The 24,904-nt window shown below is 47.1% G+C and overlaps 1 protein-coding gene across 6 annotated transcripts in view; it reads right to left on the bottom strand.

The window, feature by feature from the left end:
• The window catches only part of LOC105568772 (tyrosine-protein phosphatase 99A), a 288,137-nt gene that overhangs the window by 62,130 nt on the left and 201,103 nt on the right, over positions 1–24,904 (bottom strand). For all 6 annotated transcript variants that reach the window (XR_001009451.1, XM_012024688.1, XM_012024689.1 and 3 more), the window contains one exon: positions 15,173–15,296. Coding sequence is in view for 5 of the 6 variants with exons in the window: in XM_012024688.1 (XP_011880078.1) it covers positions 15,173–15,296 (124 nt within the window). In the remaining variant the exon portion in view is untranslated. The remainder of the gene's footprint in view (positions 1–15,172; positions 15,297–24,904) is intronic.

Here is a 24,904-nt window from a genome sequence, read left to right as displayed (position 1 = left end):
GTTTCCCAGCGCAGTTGAATTACAGTTGAATGATGTGATTATTTTAAGTTTTGAGTTCCGCCGTCTTGAATCCGCCATTTTGAATTATGAAAATCTGACGGCGGATTCGTAATCAGCGACCCCGAAAACCCTTGCATACAAAGTCTCACAAAAAAAATGGTTCAATAGAGAAACGTATACTTCAAAGGGTTAACGTCGACGGAGCCGAGAGAGTAGCCGTTGCACGCGCGGGTTAAAAAGTGTAGCCGCGAGACTCCGAATGGTAAGTAACAGTCGGCGAGGCAACCGGTAAGATTCGCGGTGGACTAATCTTGTTGAATTTATGGACCCAGCCCGATAATGTCCTCGCTTTCCTCTCACCTTAATTCTAATCTCAGCCTCTCGTCCCGGGGTTGCCGTGATATCCCACGGGCATTTTTCCACCCGCGCGTTTTTCACGTCCGTCCCTCACCGTTTCCGGATCGCATTAAGCCTCGGAGCCTCGGGAGCCTCGGCGCACAATAGAATTTAACGTGACTATCGTTATCGATCTTGCGTAATAATGTCGGATACGGCTACCTATTCTTTTAGCGAAATTACTTATTTCGCATTTCCCCCTTCATTTATCCGCGGCTTATCCGCGCGCATCTACTTTACAATCGACGTAATCTTTTCTACATCCGCCTGTGCAACTCGCCGCCGCATTATAGCGCCGACGGGAGCGTTTCCATCGGACGGAGAATTAGGATAAAATTACCGTCGATAGACGGATAAGACCGTCGCGGCGAACCGCAGCGCGATTTCTGCAACGAATGCGAATCCGCGGTGGGGAGGGGTGAGGGTTAAGGGGAGGAGGGGTCTTTTGTCTCCGGAGATGACCCCCGCGCTCTTTCTTTCCGCCGCGCCTGTCAAACAACGCGAAACGTCAACCCGCGCCCTGACAATGGAATTTCATTTACATTTATGGACGGCGGCGCGCGCGAGCGAATAGCGGCGCGAGTTGTAATGTTACCCGGTCGACGCGGCGCGTCCGCGACCGCCGAGGCAAATGCGCGCGACGGACAACGGCGCTCGTTAAAAATTGAATCTATTTGGGCGTTGGGGCTTGAAATTCAAATTCGACGAGAAATATCCATGGCTACCCGGCGCGCCCGAACTCTCGCCCGAGTTATATATAATCGATAGATCCATCGAACGCCGATCTCCCCGTGTCGCCGATGCGCCCGATTGCCGTCGCCCGGTCGCCCCGGTCGCCCCGGTCGCCCCCCCCGCCGGACGCTCGCTCGGCTCCATTTGACAGGGAGAAATGACGGCGGGCCGAAAATATTACATTACGCGGGATTTCGGGAGATTAAAAGTACCGCCGACGGCCGAAAAAAACCGTGGCCCCATTCCGTCCGCGCCACCACCTTCGATTTTCATGGAAAAGTTCGGAGCGTGGGCCAGAGCGAGAACGCGCGGAGCCGCGTGGCACCGTTAAATAAATTAGCTACGCGCGCACCGTGGCGCGGTGCGCGAAATGTATATCGCGTTAAGCGAGCGGAATTTTTCAGAACGCCGCGGAATTTTTCATTTTGCGACAAAATGCCTTTGACTCGGTTATCTGCGGATTGTTACGCGTCACCACGCGGATATAACTCTTTTTTTTCACTTTTTCAGATTGAAAGAAAAAGCCTCTCTCTCTCTCTCACGCACGCGCGACGGCGTAATTTCTACGGTTGAATTTCGTCTACCAAGAATGTCTGTCCTCAAGGAACGTCCGTCGGGCGACGCCATTACGTATACGCGAGACAAGAACAGTTTGCGTTCCACATGTTCGACAAACTTATCCATCTTGCTTCTCACTTATGTCGGTTCCGTTCTCGTCGGCGCGTGTATGCATGTCGGACGTTTGTGTTAAAGAGCCAGTGTATGCGCGGCGACGCCTCGGCCGTATGTACCCGACACCGACGGGGAATCTTAATTAAATTTCCCTCATACATTTATAATTACAAGATATTTAATATCTGGCATTACGGAGTAGGAATAAATTAATATATACTTTGTCGCAAAAGGGAAGTTCTCGTTTACGGCGCATAGATTCCAGGGGGAGAGAGAGAGGGAGGGAGGGGAGGGGGAAGAGAGAGAGAGAAAAAAACGGGAGAGATTTTTTCCTCCGAAGCCGAGCCGTGACTTTCCGGCAAGTTCCATCGAATCGTCGCCGGTGATCCCTAACTTTGCAACGAAGTTTCGAATATTGACGAGCGCGACGATCGTACACGTGCGGTTAGAAAGTAACGTGGCGGTTTAATCTGCACTTCGAATGGATTAATCGCGGAAGCCGGTGCCACCGAGGAGACGGTTTCTGGTTGCTAGGCGACAGAGTATAGTAGTTAGGACGAGCATGAAAGCCCCTGTGTGTCCGGAGTCTGCTAAAGTCTGGAGCCCCCGTGTCCCTTAATTCTAAGCTACCTAATCTGAACGCTACCAGTCAGCTCAGGATAATTAAACGTTCGCCGTACGCCCGCGCGTTTTTACTTGCGCGAAATCCGCCCCTCGTGCAGCCACGACGGGGACAAATGGAGGGGGGGGGGGGGCGGAAGAATCTCTACTCATCGGGAATGTTTAACGGCGTGACATTTAATTCGATATTGGATTCGAAATATATCCGCAGAACCGTAATTGTTCTGCAAACGTGTGGATTGAATGTGTTCGCGCTTCCGGACCGATTATCCAATTGTCCATGTTTAAAGAATCTTTTTTCGGCGTAAAAAAGGGCGCTAAAAATATACGGGTTAGCGCCTGAAATGGAAGCGACCGTTTTCGGATCGTTTTTGACCGTGTGTTTTTTTTTACGTTTGCAAACTTGATATAATATCATTAACCATTTGCATGCAGAAGTCGAGATATGCTCGACATTTCATGTCAGCCACTTTAATGTCGACGACGCGAATACATATATCATGTTTAACATAGGTTATCAATTATATTAAAATACCTTGCGACTTGTATTTTTTTTACAAAACAAATATCTGCCCATTGCGAAGCAAGCGCGCTTCGGTTTTTTGGCTAAATAATTAAAGGTCTCGTGTTATTGCGCGCAGTAGGACAAGAATATCTGTACGATAATATCATATTTTTAAATATCGCGAGATGTTGGGAGGAGACATTTATTTCAGAATGCAAAGTCGCACTAAAGTTTGTACCAATTACGTTAAAATACCTCCCGACTTGAATTTCTTTCTTATCAAACAAATAACTGCCCATTGCGAAGCAAACGCGCTTTGGTTTCTTGGCTAAATAATTAAAGGTCTCGTGTTATTGCGCGCATTAGGATAAGGAAATCTGTACGATGATATCACATCACACTGTTCCCTCGATTAGTGCTGGTACCAGTTACACGGTGGCGCGTAAGATACGTGAGGCGAAAATTAACTGACGCGGTGGATCCCCGAGAACGCGAAAGTCCGACCTGGCCTCGTTAAAAACGCATAACTTCGGCGAGAAGGCGAGAGGGCGTAAATTCCATAGGTACTAAGGGAAACGAGATAGCGAGCTTATGCCTAGGGCGGGAGGGCAGAGGAGTGAGAAAGAGAGAGAAAGGATTTTGCGTAGGAAAGGGAAGCGAAAGATCGAAAAAACGTAGCGGAAGTTACGAGGGAGGAAAAGGAAAAGGGAACGAACGACCGGGCGCAATCCTGCGGGTTACTTCCAGCACATATTTCCGTGTTAATGACAATTATTATCTAGCGGATATGCCAACCTATAGATGGAGTTCCGCAGATAATTATATTATTTTTGCCGTTAGAACTCGGTCCTTCTTTTCCTTTCGAAAATGGTGGCGAAATATCGATAACGCTGCCAAGAATTGGCATATGAGATCATTGGCTTCGGTTGCGATATCTTAGAATTGAAAATTACATTGTGCGTATACGTTCAAAACGAAAGTTAATTGAACTTCAATAATACGCCCAGAGAAAAAGTTTCCTTGGAATTAAACAACTTTTTCTTGTATTTCGCCACAGTTGGAAAATTTGTGTTAAATTTAATCACATGTCCCAAACGATCCACACAAATTTTTGTGTTAATTTAACATAATACGGATATGTTAAATGATCACCCTAATACTCTGTTAATATTTTAACGCATAAATGCAAATCTTAAAATAATTTAAAATAAATTTTCTGTAAAATTAACATATTTTTGATGACAAAATAAATCTACAAAAATGTAATTTTTACATTTTACAGATGTAATAAGTCGAATAATTTTGAAATAATTCTCACTTAAGTTAATAAAATCAACATTTTATTCTGTACATTTTAACAGATGAATGTTGTTATTAATAATATAGAACATATGTATTGTGTAAAATAAAAAAATTAGTACACATTGTGTTGCTTTAACGTTTCTTTTCAGTTATTTTAATAATTTTACATTTGAGGTCAATTAACGTAAGGGCAATATGTTAAATTAACACATGAATGTGTCAAACGTTTAACACGAAAATTGTAACCGGCATTTTTTTTTACAAGAAAACATGAATTTTCCAACTGTGTGACCGTACTAGGGTTTTATTTAATTTCGAAGAAATGATTTCTTCACCTTAATCAAATTTGTATTTGATTGAGACTGAAGGGTCTGACATAAATTCATGTCTATTTCTTCAAATCTAGTATACGTTTTAGTAGAAGTAACTGGAACTTTAGTAAATTCAAAGAGACATGACTTCAACGTATCTGATTTGTTTAACCCAAATAAATCTCATATTCTGGACGTACTGACGATATTATCCAATAATTTCGTTACTAGTGCATAAATATTTCTCACAAATATGAAACAGTTTTTTTCACGGCGCATTATAAACCACGTCTCTCTGCAACTCGTTAGTAAAAATAGCCGCTCGCACAATCGCGAGCTGTTCGCTCTGATTTCCATTGCGCCGCATATCAGAACATTTTGTAAGAATTTCCAACGTGTTTACCGTAATCTAATTAATCAGACAACATACAGCCGACCAGCGGTGTACGAGAAGGCCGAGGGCAATTCGAGTTGGGGATCCCGAAGGAGCAGATAAGACCGTTGAAATATCGACAGCGGCTGAAGGGTGTATAGCGGTCGAGACAGAGAGATAATCCTCAGGAGAGCTTCCCGCCACGGAGCTTAACCAGTCAGAGATAATCACCGTAAGGCAGCGCTACACCGCGTAAAACGGTATCGACGTCGGCGATCGTCTCGAATTTCAACGAGACCGCGAGGAAGATTCGTTGGCGAGGGCCCCTCTCGCCCGGCCCCGTCCATCGCCGAAGAGGATACTCGAATCCCCGGGCCCCTCCGTCTCCTCTCCCGCCGTTAAATGCGGTGTCCTTGCCGGTAGGATTGCCGGCCGCGTTCGTGCCGCGGCGGCTCCGCCGGGGGAGCCGAGTTGCGAAACTTTGGCGACCGCCTAAGAATCCACGAAAATCATTAAGTACCTTACAAGCGGATAATCCGCGGAGATTAATGCGACGCGGTGTCCCGCGACGCCGCGTCGTGCAAAAATGCACGATAGAAGATAAAGTGGCGCGAGATAACGCGGTAAATGGAGATAATGGGTTTAAGGCTCGCTGGATAGATGGGACAATAGGAGTCTCTCTCTCTCTCTCTCTCTCTCTCTCTCTCTCTCTCTCTCTTGACAAAAGTTACGATCGCCGAGAGGTATGTGCATCTGCGCGGCTGATGTGTTTTGAAGAATTTTTATTAATCGAAGAGGCGGAGATAAAGAAGGGACTCTGATTTGTCGTATTCAAAATATAGAAGTGAGTTCCCTGCAGCGGAATAATAAGATCGACGATAATGGCCGGGCTTTATTGCCTTATCTCGGCAAACGAGATTCACCGACGGAATGAAAATAAATCACATCGCGAAACGGTGTTGCGAGACATGATAAAAGACCGGGAAATTAATTTCGACAATTCCGTCGAATCGTATTAAGGGCGCGCGCCGTTAAAGATGGTATATCTTCGTCGTGTCGCGAGACGTGATGTATTTCTAATATGCCACTAATAAATCACCGGATCGAACCGAGATGCGCGCGCACACACACACGCGCGCGCCACTTGGAATTTGCGCGAGCAAAACCGACGGTGCATGCTGCAGCGTAATATGACCGCAGGGTACATTAGATTAATGACAGCGATACGATGAAAACGAGGTTGACTCGGTGTATCTCGCAAGTTTTCGCTCGAGATATTTATAATCGCGCAATTCTGTAATTAGGTAAGGAGAGCGCTGTGGAAAGTCCTGTTCTCCGCCCGAATGTTGCGCGCACATTAATTCGCACGGTGCCCGCCGACAGATCGAAGGCTGAATGGGAGATAGCGGTTAATAAATAAGCGCGCGGCGCCCTCTGATAAGAGTGTTTCTTAATACAGCGCTCTTTTTTGCTCGTTTTCGCGCCAAGATTAAACTCCCGATATCCGCGCACTCGGCGACGCATAATATAAGGGAGATTAAAACGCCGGTCCGGCCGTGATACAGTGTCCCGCTCAACGTTTTTCCACCGCGCGTTGCAATAGCGAAGAGTTAATATGCGGATTAATATGTTCGCGCGCCGCTCCGCTCCGCTCCGCGCCGCCGCCGCGCGGCCGTTCCGCGCCGCGGATATGCAAACGAATCTGGTCAAGTCGGCTTATCGCGCCATCGATTTTCGGCCGGCGCGTCCAGCGCCGGGCGCCGATAATAAAGTCGGCGAGTCGATGATCGAGGGGAGGAAAAGTCACAACCGGGGGACGCAAACCGGGTTTTGGCCGCCGCGCCGACCGGCAGTTAGATAAACGTCCGAAATCGACCCCGCGCGCGAACGTTTATCACATTTCTCCGGCCCCTTAAATCGCGGGTATCACGTACGCGTTTCAAACGGCCCGGGGAAACGTATGGGAGGGCTACGGCGAGACGAGCTTTCGCTTTAACAAATCTTCCGAAGGCCCTTCCGAGTCGAGAAATTCGCAGAGAGAGAGAGAGAAAAAGAGAGAGGGGGGTGGGGAGATAAAATCTCTTAGAAGCTCTTAATTCTCTTTATCTCAATCCCTCTCTTTAGCCGGTCGAAAATTATCTTAAAACTATGAATAAAGGACGGCTTTAATCACTTAGCGGGTCGGGAGGGAAATGAGAAAGGGAAAACGCGCGCGCGACCGACTCTCCCGATGATTTTACGCTCTCGCGGAGTTTCAACGGGCACGACGCGCGTCAACGGGCTCGCGCAAATAGCGCGCCGTCACACGCGATAAAACCGCTCGGGTTTTTCTCCCGGGGAGAAATAGAATTCCAAGTCCCTTCCGAACCGTATTACGGCTACAGTACTTGGGCGATTAAAACAATTATCCGACTTATCAGTCCGCAACTATTGGCGGCGCGAAAGTGCCCGCGGAGGGCGCGAGAAATTGCTGAATCGCTGGAAAAGTTCGCAGAGAAAAGCGCCGTTACGCCCGGGCGAATTTTATACGGTCGCGCCACCGACGTCGACGGGCGTCCGCGTGGTCGGCGCGACGCGGCGTCGCTCGTGCGAAAACACCTTGGAAATCTCGACCGATGGACGGCGCGCGAAGGGGAAGCCCCGGGGTAACGTCGTGCGCGCGCGCGCGCGCGCCGTCGGCTCCGTCGGCCAGCGCGATAAAGTAGGCATTTAAACGCGTCAAATAAATCGTGCCGCGGCCAATAAATCTTGGCCACGTTCTCGGTCCGGCCGATCGCCCCGCGTTTCGATACGAGCGGCCCTTCGTATCCCTTTATGGCTGTTCGTTACGACGTTAAGAGCGCCGTTAGCCCTCGTCGCCCCGCGCCGTTCCTCCCGGAGGCTCCCGCGCACAATTTTTGACCTCGTCCTTTTGGGCAGCCGTGAAATTGGACAGCGCCACGTCCCTCCCGGCGCGCCTCCCTTCTCTCGCCGTGCCCTCGGCTCTAAATCATTCCGGAGGATGGCAGCGCGGGTACGCGTCTCGGCGACGTCTTTGAGGGCCGCCCGCGCGACGAGGGTGCGGCTCTCTCAGAAGCGCGCTTAATTAAAAGATCTTGTTTATTCAGAAGGTTGACACTACACGCGCAAACAGAGAAGCGATATGGTCCATCGTATAATTCATGCATCCCCGTGCCACGATAAAGCGCCGCTGGAGAAAGATTCAGTCCCCCGAGTTTTGCCCCGCGAAAACACTCTGAAATATTCGTAAACTAATTGCTCCGGCGAGGAGGTTAATAATTATTTGACCCGGTTGTTGGCTATTTAAGACGCAAAAAATCGGACGCATCGATGCGATTTAGAGAAAAGCAAATTAATTATGAAAAGAAAAATCAGACTAGATATTTATCGAGGGTCGGAAGCGGATCGCGAAGTCTATTAAAAGTGCAGATGATGATCGCGTTCGCTCTGCGCATCGCAAAGAGGCAATCTGTAATCGCGTCTCAAGGACGACGCGCTATCCGGAGATACGAGCGACATCGCGAAAAGGTGCAGCCATTCGGGCGTACGCACTGCGTGTAATTCCAAACGAATTGTTATCGCGCCGGGAATCGCGGGCTAGATAACCCGGGGCTTTTCCGCGGAGCGAGCCTCCGGAGGATCCAACCAATCAGGAGCCTTATAATTAAGTTTTCTGTCTAATCTTCGCAATGGCCGATTAACCGGGCGGGCGTTGGAATGCAGGTCCGCGCACATAAACATAGCGCAACAGCACACAATTCCTGAAATTACACCGACGGCGCGGCGGCGGGCGAGAGATGCCCCGTGGAAGATAAAAGATTCCGCGGCGAAGGCGGAAGGATCCCCGTGAGATTTTCGACAAGGATCAGAAACGTTTCCTCTTTAATCTCGTTTCGGCCCGCCCGCATCAATCTTACTCTCGAAAAAAAGCGCGTTGCACCCATGGATTTTAATAACAGGACGGCCGCTCTAACGAAAGCTGATGATCTCCCGACGATGACGTGATCGATGCCGCCGCGGCGGGGGGAGAAGGAAATATATAGTGGTTCTCTCGCGTGGCGGTATCGAAAATAATTTCCGTTTCGTTACCGCGCCGAAACGTTTCGGGATTTTATGCAATTTTTGATTGCTGCGAAAAACTAAATCAAAACATTTCTGGCAAACCGAGTTATCATGCGCAAAAAAGGCATCGCCGGTAGAACGCGCGCGACGTACAATCTATGAAATATTTAAATTATACATATTGCATTTTAACATTTTATATTTTGGACCGGGCATTACATTAAAATGTAATATAATTTGAAAGTTTGTGCCCTGTGCATTTATACATATTTTTAATTTTATACGTGACGCTGCGAGTCACATATTTTCCGAAACTGGAGCAAATATCGATTCTAACCTGGCATTAAAATGAAACGCGAGCAAATTGTCGCTGGAAGTACTCAAGATTATGTAATTTCGCATATTCGTTAAGAGGACACGTGCGATGACGAGGTTCTGATGTTGAATTCTAGTATAAAGAAATCTATGGTGCGTTCTACAATTAGCCGTAAAGAAAAAAGGGTGTTACGTTACAAGAGAGACCAATTATCGCCATGTCATCGCGCGCAAGTATTTTTGCGAAGGGCGATTTTATTAGGCGCACGCGGTTTCGGATGTCGGTAATCGTGATACATACATCACCCGCGACGGGATTAATCGTTTATCGGAAAACTAATCAAGTAGCAGGGTAGAAGTACGGGTTATGAATTAATCCGGGCATCCGTTATCCAAACATATATACGTGATCTCGTAAAAGCGGCCCGGGGTCAACGTTGAAATTATATATTCGGCAAGTGCAAGGAGTTTTTCATACGTTCGAGTTCTTAATCCGGCGTCAGCTGCGAAATTCGTCCCCAGTAATGGCCCGGGAAAGGACGCGGGATTGGGGTAGAGCGCGACGAGATCTACAGGCGGCGTTTCGACGGCGTGATCAACGACGTCACGTATCTCGCATTACCTTTCGCGACGCTGCGAAGAACAGTTTACGGCCCCGGAATTAAGGCACGGAGTTTAACGTCGGCCGATTATGTTGGGTCGCGTTTGCGCTAGTCTTAATTAATCCTGCTCACTTATTCTAGACTTTCACTCGAGGCCGACTCGAGCTGATACGCTGCATTTAATCCGCGGTCTTTGGCGGAAAGAGATAACGTTGTACGCCGTTAGTCTTTCTCCGATATCTGAGAGTAGAGAGACGAGATAGAGGAAGGGTGTATAAATCCCTTAATAAGTATTGGCAATATTCGTTATACACATTAGTGCGTTATTCACCAAGCTGGGATTTAACTCTGGAAAGAAGACAGTTACACTGATAGAAAAATATCTAGTATTTTTCCATAATTGCATAGTAAAATAATTATAGTCAGGAATATCATTTTTATAACAATTATTACTATAATATTGGTAATAGCAACCATATAGACACAGTGGTGCCAACTATTTAAAAGATTTATATTCAATAAACTTATCCAAGATTTTTTAAAATAATACTAATCAATTCTCTCGATTAGTTCTGTCGATATTCAGTAACGCAAAGATAATTTTCACTTAAGAGGCACTAACCGAAATGTTTAGTTGCTTAACTACAATCAAATAATTCAATTACTATAATTGTGGGCCCCAAAATGGGTCGCTAACTGTCTTTCTTCCCCAGAGTATTCTGGGAAAACTTTTGACCGTTCCTTTTGTAGTTAAGTAACTTAACATTTCGGTTAGTGCCTCTTAAGTGAAAATTATCTTTGCGTTACTGTCGACAGAACTAATTGAGAGAATTGATTGGTGCCACTTGAAAATCTTGGATGTAGAATAGCTAGTTGCGAGTTTTTAGTTACGCGGGGTAAAAAATTCGTAAAAGATTACGAGTTACGGACAATCCAAATAATTCGATTACCAATTGTGGGCCCCAAAATGGGTTGCTGTCTTTCTTTTTCCCCCAGAGAAGCTGCTGTTAATTCAAGCGGGATTTTTCGACGGGCGTCTATCCCCTGGCGTTGCGCGAACGTATAAAGCTACCACGAGTAACGCAATATTTCTGAGAGCGTATATATATTACACATCTGTTTCCTACCTCTGAAACATTTCTTGTAAGATAGTTGCAGCTTATGAAATTGGAAATAAGTCCGGCAAGTGTCTTTGAGGAGCGCCGTACGAACGTATAAACGACACGGCTTCCCCCTCCCCCTCCCCCCCCGTGAAAATTAACCCTCCTGCTTTCCCCCCATTGGGAAATCTGGACTTTTATATGCAGGATACAACATCCCGCGATGCCGGCGATGTCGGCGAGACGGCGCTCTTTGTACTACATCAAATTTAATCGTCGAATTTAATGAAAGTGTCCGGCAAAAACTAAAGCGTTTCCCGGGCTATTATTCGCGCGACGTGCAATGAAATACTCATTTAACGCTCGTTAAATGCACGTTGAGTGCCTGCAGCTTTCGCCCTGCTTGTGAAAAGTTGAAAAGGCCCTCCCACGATTTATCCCGTCGCGAGACTGAAAGTCGATCCTCGCCGGAAATCGGGTCCGCGAGAAGCGGGCGCCGACTGCACATGAGTACGCGCGCGAGACAAAAGTAATTAAAACTCGCGGATCGTGCAACGATCGCCGGGCCGTAACCGAGAGCGCGCGCGCGCGGGCGGCCCTCGGTGTCGGTGGGCTTGCGCGCGAAATTGGAATTCCATTTTAATACGTTTAACAAAACGCGGGAAGATTAAGCGGAGGAATCCCGGGAAATTGATCGGCCGCCCACGGGGGACACCTAACACACTAAGATCGATAGTCCGTCCCGTCTAATAAACGCGGTCGCGGCATTTATTCCTCGCCACTTTTCTGATATTACGGAGATAAATGATCGGCGACGTGGGGCCCGGAGGGACGGAGAGCGTGAGAGAGAGGCGAGGAGAGGAGAGGAGGCGCGCCCGACGGCCGGATGCTGTCCGAATACGCCGCCCGTTTGCACGGAATGCACGTTGCAGCGGCAAATTGAAAACGTGTTTCCCCGTGTATGACGCGTATATACATTTAGGCTTCGCAAATGTTTTTTAATCCGAACACATGTTGCAAATGGCTGCTGAATTGCCGGAGTGGCCCCCGGTTACACGTCGAAAGTGGACGCGCGCGCCGCGCACTTCCGTAACTTACGGATGTTCTCCGATGTTTCCCCGCGCGTCACGGGGAAAACAAAGCGCGCGTTATATATCCTTCCGCGATTCTTGCGTAATAACAATCCGGCATTTTTCCATGCGCGTTTTATCGCTCGTGCCCCGGGAGGGCTCGTGATTACGACCGTCGGGAGGCAGCATCGGCCGCGTGTCGACATCATTTCCAGCCGGAAGGTCGGCGAGATGCCATTGCAAGGAGGACCTCGTCAAAACGGCGGTTGATTTCCGCCAAGATTAATAATCTTCGAACGGAACGACTGTGCAGCCTGTCCGCGAGGGCTCTCCCTCTCCCTCTCTCTCTCTTTCGCGGCTGAACGAAGTTCGATCGAACTTTATTATAAAACTAATATTTTCCAAGTTCTATGAGGTATTACGATAGTTTTCTGAAAGGGCCTGCCAGCCCGAGCGGCAAGGCGAAATGGTTCGCGGGGCGAAACTTCAATATTCGGCGACCATAACGACACCGACTGATATATTATTTCCTACAACTTCTACTCTCGGGGTTTTGTCTGCTCCGCGACCGGAAGAAAGGGAAGAAAGCGTGCGCGCGAGCGCGGGGCGGCGGCAGCCGGGCGGTTGAGACACCGGGGCGGAAAAAAGAAAGAAAATGGAAACTTGATTAAGAATTCCATCCGCTCGTAGTCTCGAGCGCGCGTTCGCCTTCCAGGGAACGAGGGAACCGCGATGCTCCGCGTTGCGTAGCGAAATGAACGTCCGGCGATGTGAGGATTTAATAATAAAACTGTACCGACATTTTTATTCCTTTTTCTCTCTCCCTCTCTCTCGCTCTTCAAAGATAGGGCGAAGGTACGAGCGGGAGCGTACAGTGCATCACTCAAATTAACTCACCGTTACATCGAAATCGAAACGCGGCGAGCGTTTCGATGACGACCATCGTGCAAATTAACCCTTTTGGTACGGTCGGGTTGAAACGCGCCGAGTGCTCACAGCTGGTCGAGGCACAGGCTCACAAATATATCGCTAGCGCTCAATGGAGAGCAATTTTGCTAGGCTTGGCTTTATTATATATATATATATATGTATAAGAATATATCGTCGACCGAGTCTTTAAAACCGCTGAATACTTGCCAAAATTCATGAAGAGAGCAACAACAGATTTTTGTTACGAAGATAATACCCCGAAATAATAGGTCCAGACGTCTCTATTCATTGCGCGGGAAAGGTTAATTATAACGTATACGTGTGCTAGGCTGCATTGATAAACAAAATCTCTTAATTAAAAAACATATTACTTTGCTCAAGAAAACGATTCATTAGGTGGCTCCTAATAGCTTATTAACTTAAATTAAAAAATTATTAATCAATTTAAAACACGCATTGCTTTAAGTATTTATTAAATGTCAAAGAATAGATGATTTAAATTACGAAAATTTTATTTTAATTCTGTAAAATGTTTGCCAAGACGTAATTTTCACAGCGAAGAACATTGAATTTCTTATTTTACAAAAACAATTAGTTCATTTAACAAATAGTATTCTATATCTCGTGAAATCTTTATTCGAGCACAGAAAATGTAATGATTTAAATTAATTTACTTAATACAATGCATAGATTCACTTGAAATTTTGTATTTTTATTTACTTCAGTAAAAAAAATAGTCTTAAGTAAATCTATTCACTTAGTTTAAGAAAATTGTTTGTCAGTGTGTGCAGAAGGAAAATGTCCTGATTGAATCTCTCGTTATTCATTCCTGTGGATTTAATACTCGCGATCTTTCTTTCGGATTCGAGAAAATTACTCCCGGAGAAATTAACGAAAATAATACAATAACAAACAAACGGAGGAATGACTCGTGCTTTTTTTTATCCCTTTCAATCGGAAAGTGCATTTCCCTACCGAGGAATGTTCGCCCACGAAACGCATAGTCCTAAGAATTAATTGTAAAATTTCAATTTAAGATGAAATTAAGGGGAAAAGGTGTAAAGGTCGCAAACTACGCTCTTTATTTCAGCGTTTCGCGTATATTTTCATTTTATTTAACCTTAATCTTTCAATATATTCTTCCTTTTCGCATTCGCAATTTCCATACCCGCGGCAGTTTTGCGGAACGCAACGCCGCGAGTACGTCCGCGTGTATAGTTTTCGCTGTATATATTATATTGTTTATATACCACACAATAGTACGGAAATATTTTTCCAGTTTTATGCGCTATCCCGGGCGTTTTTACATCTTTTTTTTCTAATACGACGTATATATTGCAGCGCCGGTAGTTTTGGCTTTACCGGCGGCATCGAAGGGGAAATTGGTGGGAAAACGAAAAGGAGATGTCGCAGCGATGGGAAACGCGAAAGTCGGTCGCGGGGTCAAGGGACCGAGCGGCGGAACGGGTCGTGGAGCAGAAGGGAGAGATAACGGGAGCCGAGAGACGCGGCATAGAACAAAGGGTGCTTATCGACACCGCGGTTCTTATCCACGGTAATTCCTTTTATTTTATCCGTTTCTTCTTCCACCGCCTCCGCGGGAGAGGGCCACGAGAGCCCCGGCGCCCACCAGCCGTACCCCGTAAGATAATCGGGCCGAGATCTACTCGGGCGTAGACCGAGCTATTTCCGGGCGTATCCCGCGGGCGCTCCGATTTTTTTTCTCCTATCCCCCCCTCCCCTCCATTAAAAAAATGTTTCTCCCCGGGAAAAAAAGCGACGTTAATTCACTTCGGCGCGGCAATTTGCTCGACTTGACGAGAAAGCGACAGTGGCACGTCGTGGAAATCAACAGTAAAGTTTAGTGACTGACGTCACGGCGTAACTCCTAAATGACATTACGGGGGAAAGAGGTGCCCTTAGTTAAATCGATTGAGTTAATTTTTCACTTTAATCTTCGCATCTCTATGTGCGCAAGGGCTCGCGACGACGTTCGCTGGAAGGAACGTCAATTTCTCACATCGATTTCCATCTCGCTCCATTTTCTTTTTAAGCAGCCACGCTTTTAATACAATATTTGCGACATCGGAGTTATCCGAGTCAATTCGTCGCGCGCGAGATCGGCGAGCTGGCCCGAGCAACGGAGGGGCTTTTTCGCGAGTCAATATTTAACGGACTTACCGGGTGTAGATGACGTACTGCGAAATTGGAGTGTTGTGGGAATTAACGCCGGGTGCCCACGATATATTCACGGCTTTGGACGTGTAACTTATGACAAGCGGTCGTTCCGGTGGATCGGGCACATCTGAAAGCAGAAATTTTATCAACTGTAACACTGACCGGCAAACTCGCGGCCGCGGCGAGACCGTCCGGTCATTTTCGCCGCGGGCCACGTACACTTTCCGCGATTATTAACCAGAACGAGTGTAGCCTGCGCGCACAATGCGCCGGCTACTCAGGGAAGACATTACTTTCAAGTAGTTACAGAAGCTGGTACGGGACGCGACACGTTTACGGGCACCGACGCTAACTCGCTTCAATTCCTTAAGCTGAAATTTATTTTGCCCAAAGTTCGAGTCACGTAGTTTGAATATTTCTCACGGGCGTTTGCATCCGGTATCGACGCAAACGTATAACAACCCTTATATGCGAATACTTATGGTATTCAATATCTTCTTGTCACGGGATAGAAACTTGCTCGCGGTGTTTTACCGATTGTGTCGACAGCTCTCAATCGGCGTTACGTTACTCATTTAAATAAACAGCTCGAATGTATAAGAAATTGTTGCACATAGAAGCACATTTGACTAATCGATACAAATTAATAATTAACTGATTGTATAACGAAATTAATTATTAGATCGATTCAATACAGAAAAGGCGTAACATTTTTCTGAACGCGAACACGTTTAAATTGATTCACGATAATACGAAGTGAAAATCTAGACGAAAGTAAATTGTAAAAAATTAATATACAACCGGGTCTAATTTATATGATTATAAATTAGCACTCTATACAAGATGCTACATAATCACGAAGGTGTACCTGACGTGATTGGTTTTCGTTCGCTTTGACCGATCGGTAATTAAACCTCAACTTAATTGATGCAAATTAATAATTAAGTGATTGTATAAAAAATTTCTAGTATAACAAAATTTATGATTAGATCGATTCAATACAGAAATCAAAGCGTAACCTTTTTCTGAACGCGAATACGTTTAAATTGATTCACGATAATACGAAATGAAAATCTATACGAAGGTAAATCGTTAAAAATTAATATACAACCGGGTTTAATTATATGATTATAAATTAGCACTCTGTGCAAGATGCTACGTATTCACGAAGGTATACCTGACTTGATTGGTTTTCGTTCGCTTTGACAGTTTGGTAATTAAACCTCAGATCCAGCTTTCATTATGGAAAAGTCGAACGCGAGGCAATTTTGCGCGATAACCATATTTTTATCACGAGAAAGATCGTCCGAGGCAAGATCCGTGCGAGCGGGCGTCATTGATAAAACCAAGAAGCATGGCATTGCCTTGTTCGAGAAGTTAATTCGTGTAAAAACCCAAGTTAAATAATAAAAATGTTATCTAGTTTGCAAGTTCTTGGAACTTCATCTGCAATTTCGCTTGTTAAATATTAGCGTATATCCGAGGCTGGCACTCGTAAACGTGACGTACTGGTTGAATACAACCGGGAGGAGAATAACACCTCCGCGAGACTCTTCTCTCGCCGAAGTTATTCGCGCGAAGGAGGAGGAAACACCGATCACGCTCTCTGCGCCGCGGCGCGGCGGCCGCATCGGATAAGGCTCGGGCGTTTAATATGCACCGGCGTGCGGCGCGGCGAAATATAACATTGCGCGCACGTTGCATAAGATCATAAATGAGAGCAGGGACCTCCAACCTCTCAGGATGGAGTCGTCTTTTCTGACCTCGCTCCGCGCGGCCTTTACGTCGCCGCCGCCGCCGACGTCGCGCGGCTGCACCCCCGCCGTTTATGCCCGCCGTTACCGCACGCCGTGACACCCGCGCCGAGAAAAATTTCGTAACGCAGAAGTTCTACGCGCGGCACTTGATTTACATGAATTACACGACTACCGTACAATGGCCCCCGGCCCGATATTAAGTATTGAATTCGCGCGCCGACCGGGCGCGGAGCTATGAAACGTTGTATATTTAGCGTCGCTAATTTACGTATCAGTCGCGTTAATTTACGTGATTTTATCGTAATTAAATGCGCGCTTGTCCGCGCAATTTGTATTTGCTCAATATGACTCGATATGATACTCGATATGACAGAAAAGTTATATAACGAGACATTTTAATTCACCGTTTATTTCGTTGCATTAGCTTGTGTGTGATTTTTATGTGATTAAATGCGCACTTGTCCGCGCAATTAATACGTGCCCAATTTATTCTCGCTGCATTAACCGGCATAACTTTTACGTGACTGAACGCGCACTTGTCTATGCAATTTACGTCTGTCCGGTGCGTCACTCGACGATAATCTCGATAATATTTAATTAATTCGATCGCGCGGAGATATGTGTGCGCGCACACCGAAAAAATTGTATTCTTGAAATGTATACTTTACAAATTCTCCAAATAGATTTACTTAATGAGGAAGAATATTTCCTTCTTAACATCATGTTTTTTGGAATATCTTCTTAAATTAAGAATATAATAATTAATAAAAGATTATTAATGATCCCGAATATTAAACAACATAACAGAAAAATGCATTGTTTAGTGTATATTCTCATACATCAAGAATATCTAATAAGAATGTCCGATAAGAATATCCTGTTTAGAAGATTCCTCTCTTAAATTAAGACAACACTTTCAGCGCTTATTTTAGAGTGAAATATTATAAAAGTAAGTGAAATATTCTTAAAATAAGAATACAATTGTTTCGGCGCGCTAAAGTTTGTCGCGAGTCGTTTTCTCTATCGGCAACGAAATACGAGCGGTACGTTGTGAATATGTAAGAAATAAATATTTAAGAACAAAAGTAATAATAAACATCAATGAAGCCGCGCGAAAGCGCCGCCGCTCGCGACGAGCGTTACACAGACGTTGCCCGCGCTTATTGTCTTCCTTTATGAAAATCCACGCGCAGTCGTCCTATAATTAATAAAAACTCGTTATATTGGACTCTTGAATAAACTGCGCCCCTTTTTTTTATTTATAATGTTATCTCGTTTGCAATCCGCGTGCTTTTCGCGTACCTGCCTGCATTTCCGCGCGATGATATAACGGGGGGAAAATTCAAAGGCGTGGAAACGGAATAAATGAGATTTACTGTGAAGCCGTCGTTCGCGAATTATTAATTTCACATAGCGTTTCCGGTTGGTAAACGAAAAGAAAAGCGGGGAGGAGGCGGGAGGGCAGCACATTACGCGCGTCTTGAGTGGCTATCGGGTTTTTCTTTGCTCAAGCGGAAGAATACGTGAAACAAACAAGATCCGGGGCGAATCAACTCTCTCTTGCCGCGGGAAAATATTTCTCTTCGCAAGTTTTGACCTTTCTGTGTAGCCGACCGACACATCCCCCGTTTCCTCGAGTATTTTTCTTGATATTATAGCACTTGTTAATCTACTTACACGAAACTTTTACATTTCACCTAAACTTTGCGCCGCACACGCGCAAAGACATCGACATGCACGGCTGAATCTGCTTTTCTCGTCGCGATTCAAGCTTTTATGATTTTGAACGCGAGATTAATTGTATCGCGAGACAAAGGCCCTTTTTTTTCCCTCTCGTTTCCCTTTTGCTCTATTGTGCGTGGCGATTGCCTCGTCAGTTCCTACTTTCCATCCCGGCAAAGAAGTGCACGCGATATTCAATAGGAAGAAATTAAAATCAATTGCGAGTCTTTGCGTTAATTTTCTCCGGAGCAGAGATTACGAGACACACACAGACACACGCGCGCGCGCGCGCGCGTGCACCCGCATGCACACACCTCTCTCTCTCTCTCTCTTTCTCTCCCGATTGCCCATTAATTCTATACCATTTAAACAGGGTACGCGCCGCTGCATCGCTCTACCACCCGTCGTGCGTTGCGGCCTTTCATTAATAATTCATGCTCTCTGCTTTACGGGGTCAACAGTGGACGTTTCTTTATCTGCGCCGCAAGTCGAGCGCGTTGCGTTGCACAAAGCCACCGACGGACGTGCGGCAAAGTAAAACCGTGCGGGCTGGACGCGCGTGCGAGTCTCGTTATACAGATTCCTACACTTAGCGTTTTGCAATATTCAAACGACTCGCCCCCCCGGGGGAAATGAAACGCTTATAAATCCCGTAGAATGTTTATAGATCCCCTGGTCGTTTGCCTCTCGCGCGGAGCAGCGACCGTGCTTGAACTCTCCGCAAAGTGAAAAATTTATCGCTTATCCTTTTTAACCGGTTGCGGACGGTAATTACGTGATAAAATAATGACGGCCGCTTCCAAGTGTTTTCGCGGCGGACAATTCGCGGCGGGCCGCGGCCGGACAATCGAGACGATCTCGATGCGTTTGCACGGGCGCGAGCGTATCTCCCGGGGCGATATTTTTCGTGTTAAATCTTTACCGGAACGTAAACTGAAGTATGCAAAACAGGTACGTGAGGTGACTAATTAAGTCTCAACGTAACGAGTTAAAACTCGGTTGAATTTACGCGACGGTTTCTTTTTCCAAGCTAAGAACTAGGCGGGTAGCCTGCAATGAAATTAATTGTTCAAGGTATTTCCCGTTACGGGGGACGGAGTGACCGATACGGGGGGCGGCCCGGGGCGCGTGTACTCGTGGTGCATGCCGGGATAACCGCGCGTATGCACCGTAGGACGGCCACGTCGTCCCTCTCTTACGGCGGGTAGAATATAAATTTCTACGAGCGCGTTTAGCGGAATTTACGAGCGTCATTTTAAGAACTGTTTTGCCTTGCTCAACCATATGGCTCCCACGTAAATATCTCTCACCCCGTTTCACCGTTAAAACTCGGTATTCGACCATTAACTGTACTCCCGTTTCCGCCTACTCGTGACGCGCAGGTTCCCTTCGCGCCGACGTCATCGGCGTAATTAGCACTTTACTTAATTGTGACGGGATTAATGCGACCCCCCCGGCCTGATTAAATCCTTTCCTTTCTTCCGGCCGCACGAGGAATCGGCAGTGCATCGCGGACGATGACGCTAACGGTGACTCCGCCGGCGAACCTGGCGGCGTTAGGATTGCGATGGAAAGTTGAGAAAAAAAATCCCGTTTACTTAGGTATTACTTTGAAATTGCACGTAAGCGCTTTATCGTAAGAGCGAGAGAAAGAAGTATTCTCTCCTAAGTAAAATATTACTTTTATCAATATGGACTCGGAGAAATTAAAAAGTTTTATATTTAGAAGGAGGGCTTATACGCCGCGAATAAAGGGAGCTTAGTTCCTATTTTCCAACCTTCATTCTTCAGAAAATAGTTGGAAAAGATTTCTAAAATAGTACGAGTGCACGTATATATCCCGTTCAAATGACAGCTTATTTAAAGCAGCAGAAAACTGTTCAATTTATCTAAAGGGCAGCAGTGACAGCAATATCTTCAAAGTTGGAATAAAATGGAATTAAACTACTATTCTAGAGCCAAGCGGAAGATAGAATATTGTTAGCGCGAGCGCGTGTAATGATTGCGTAATGATCTGCGTGAAAAAAACAGTTAGCAACCGATTTTGGGGCCCACAATTAGTAATTCAATTATTTCGATTGTTCGCGACTCTACTCTGGGAAAATTGTTGACCGTTCTTTTGTAGTTAAGCAACTTAACATTTCGGCTAGTGCCTCTTAAGTGAAAATTATCTTTGCGTTACTCGATCGACAGAACTGATTGAGAGAATGGATTAGTGATGCTTTAAAATCTTGGCTATAAATAAAATAGCTAATTGCGATTTTTGATTACGCGGGGTAAAATTCGTGAAAGATTGGAGTTACGAACAATCCAAAGTAATTCGATTGCTAGTTGTGTGCCCCAAAATGGGTCGCTGTCTTCTCTTTCCGTGAGTGCAAAGCGGTCGCGACGCTTCCCTCGAGATTCGACGATGATTTTCCTCGAGTATGCACGCTCGATCATACCCGGGGCGCATTGTGTCGCGCCGCGTCGCAGCAACCGTCGATATTTTCCCTGTGCGGCCGACATGTCGCCGTCGTTAGTTCGAGAATGGTATCACGGGCGCACGAAGGCGCGGGCAAAGTGAAAAATCGCGAGATGTCCCGCGCGAAATTGGTCCGCCGTCCATTCCCGAGACCTTGGCTGTTGCCGCCTCGCTCGTCCGCACGAGATATCGATTCGATCCGCCGGTGGATTTGCGTGGTCCTTTGTGCGAGAGGACGGGCCCAGGTGCCCGGACCGACGAGCCGTAATAGAAGGCAGTTTCCAAGGAGTGCGTTTGGAAACACTGAAGCCCTCTCTCCCTCCCCCCCCTGCCCCTCCCCCGAAGGTGAAAGGGTTTCCCTTCGTCTTCCTTCGTTTTCATCCATTTTTACCTCTCCGCTTCCGGCTGTCAGCTTTTCTTTACATACGTACATAGAGGTGTACACGTACGTGTATACGTGGCAGAGAGGACACTCGCATTTTAGCTACATATCTGCCGTAGATGTGTACGGCTGTCAGGCCTTCTTTGTACATCTCTAGTACATTTATATATATATATATATTTATATATGTCTGTGTGTGTGTCTACATATGTATGTACGTCTTCTCCGCGATATATCCAGCGAAATAATTCGTAATGCAATGGCAGAAATAAAAAAAAGGGGGAATATTTCGTATAAAAGTTGCACGGTTTAAAGGGTCGCATGACACTCGCGCGCGCGTATATACACGTACATACACGCCGCTGCCGGTCGTCGTCGCGTGAATTTGCCCTCCGCGAGAATTTCCATACGGCTACATTACGGCTTTTTAAGTGAAACGTCCAATTCCCGCTTCCGCTTATTTTCCGCCCTTAGTACACACGACGGCGCAATTTTTTTTTCCCACTCGCCGATCGCGAGGTTCGCGCCACGGGGATCCTTCGCGCGCGATTGCCACTGTCGCGCGCCCTTTCTCCCTTCCCCCTCGCCCGAAGTTACACGCGCGTTACGAGCGGAGGGAATTACGCGGCGAGATCACGCCGCATAAAACGCGTATAAACGCAAGACGCCGCTCCGCGCCCCGCTGCGTGCCCCGAATTACCTGAATAACTTCGTCATGATCGCACTGTTGGAATTTCACGATCGCGCTTACCGCGGCGACGGCGGCGGCGGTCACGCTCAAAATGCGGAAGCAACGTGGGCTGTGTATGATGTTTATCGATAAATGGGCCCTAGAGTACATTGGCAACTTGATATTTCCCGTGGGCGAAACGGGGGGCGCGCGAACGCGCAGCGCGAACGCGCAGCGCCGTTTGCGTTAATCACGCCTCGAATTACTTGCAACGAATAACGCGACGCTAACGTTGCGCGTAGCGTTTTAATCGAATCGAATATCTACGCCGACCCCGGCCGTTAAACAACGCCGCGGGTATTCAAAAAGGCCGGGGCGTTGTTCGGTTTACAAGGCACCCTCGTCCGCCCGTCCGCTTTGTATCTATTACAATCGATCTAGTGGCAATCTTGCAGTCTTGATATCGGCCCACTCTTTATTTTCAATTATTGGCTATTACGGCGTCAGTCTGTTTCTCGCCGATCTATATACGGGATCGACACGGTTTATCGCCGTGGCGGAACGATCGCCGGCCGTATATAACGCGATTGCGATACGGCATTCGATTCGGACACGCCGGCGCGTTATTTATTTCGAATTTTGGCTGCGGTTTCCGGCGCGGAAACAGCGGGCCGCTGCCGTTGCTTTCACCAGCCGGGCTGAAACGTGCCTTCGCCACGGCAAGGGAGCGGAGAGGAAAGAGGGCGGAGGGCTCGGTGCAGCGGTAAATATCCCCCATCAAAAACAGCGTCGGCAAATTAGCGCGCGCACTGGGCCCGCCTGTCTACTTGGGCACGAGACCGCGTGTGCTCGAAACGACGAGCCGGCCTCCGCAACGCTGTCGTCGAGAAAGCGCCGCGCGGAGATACGTGCCGTGCTTTCCGCTGGTCGCACGACGGTGGAACGACCGCCCCCGACACATACGGGTCCCTCGTCCCCGGATCGGCAGAATTTTAACTCGACACACTCGGTGAATTTGAAATTTCGGTCCAAGACAGCCGGGAAGCTGACTGGCGGCCGCCGCCGCCGCTTGTGCCGACCGCTCTCGCGTGAAACCGGACGGAATTAATCGAATATAAAACACGGCATTAAGGGGCGATCGAAGAGGATGCCTCGTTCCCTCCCGTGGCCGAGGGACGTCCCTCCCTCTCTCTCTCTCTCTCTCTCTCTCTCTCTCTCTCTCGCGCGCGCGCGCGCTGTCTATCGACGGGGATATTCTCGATATTCGCTCGTGTAAATTTCGCTCGAATACGTCCCTTCGCCGGAATTTCCGTCAAAGTGGTAACAGGTTATCTCGATTCTCATCAATTTATTTTCAGTCAATTTATCTTGACGGAGATAATGCCCGGCGGAACAGATCTACGGGCAGATTTCCTTCCGCGCCCTCCCGGCTGATACGCGGCCGCCGCCGAGAGAGCAGGGATCAGGATCCCGTTCGCGTTTTGCGGATTGTTTATTTGCGCGTGACGCCGGGACATTCCGTCCGCAAATAGTTTAGACAGAATTACCGGGAGGATTTGTAATCCCTCGCAAAAATATACGTGAGCCGGTTTACCCGCGCGGCCCCCGCTTGGCGACCAAGACGGGTAGCAACGATATCGCGGCGCCGTTGGGCACGGTCGGGGAGACAAAAAAAGGGGGGAAGGGGTGGAAAGAAAACGCGGGGCGTATACTTTGCGCAAATATTGTACTTGCGCCTCGGATGTTCTAAGTACGCGGCGCGCGGCTTCAAGCGGAAAGACAAACGTTAGGCGAAATGATCCGTTTCTTGCTTACCTTTTGGAACTGTACGTCTGGCGGCGTGGGACGAGAGAAAGAAATTGGGCGAAAATAATAGAATTATCGATAAAAACGAAAGCGCCCGCGCTCGCGCCCAAATAATTAGGTTCCAGCGCCGCGGCCGCGCGCGTTTTCCGCGCAACACAGCGGACATCCGCGTCCACTTAACGCGCGCGCATGCAAAATCCGTAAGTTTCCGTCGCAAGAACCCGGAGCGTAATTCGCTTGACTGAATTCTCGCGGGGAATTATTCAATCTCAGTTCGGTGCAACGGCGCCGATGCGACGCAGGGCGGTCGGTGACGTTAATTCTGTGACACCCGTCTCGGCCCGGGATTAACACGCGTATGTAAATCGAGACGTCGGTATTTTACATTTTCGAGTTAATATTTTAAGTTTTACCCGGGACGAATATATAAAAGGCAAGAATCCCGTCCGCCCTTCGGCAAAAGTATGACCATTTAATTCAATTATAACGCGACTGCTACGGACGTCAGACCCTACGTTTATTACTTTTTATTCCGAGGCAGCAGATTTATATGGAATTCGCCATACTTCCGTGGCAAGTAACAAGATTCATTTGCGACATTTCTTTCATTGCGCCCGCGTTAATTATACTAAAAATCTCGAGTGCAATCTTCCTCTCTCCTGGGGAACGGACGACGTATAGGCAGCGATTTGTTATGTTGATCTGCCGCGGGAAAATTCACCTCCCACGCTGCATTTTCATCATTATGTATATTCTCTTCTCTCACGCACTTATAATCTATTGTTATTTTAAGCGCGACAATCGCACCTTTTTTATTACTCCCGTGCGTTAGATAACGCGGTGGAGAATAAAGCATCCTAATAAACAGCTGTTTCTGTCACCGATTAATAAATAATAAAATCAAGACACCTCAAACGTGGTGTTTCCACGTAAT

The sequence above is a fragment of the Vollenhovia emeryi genome, unplaced genomic scaffold (assembly GCF_000949405.1).
Source record: "Vollenhovia emeryi isolate VEMERY1.0 unplaced genomic scaffold, V.emery_V1.0 DF939127.1, whole genome shotgun sequence".
Taxonomy (NCBI): domain Eukaryota; kingdom Metazoa; phylum Arthropoda; class Insecta; order Hymenoptera; family Formicidae; genus Vollenhovia; species Vollenhovia emeryi.
This window is presented reverse-complemented; position numbering and strand designations above follow the sequence as displayed.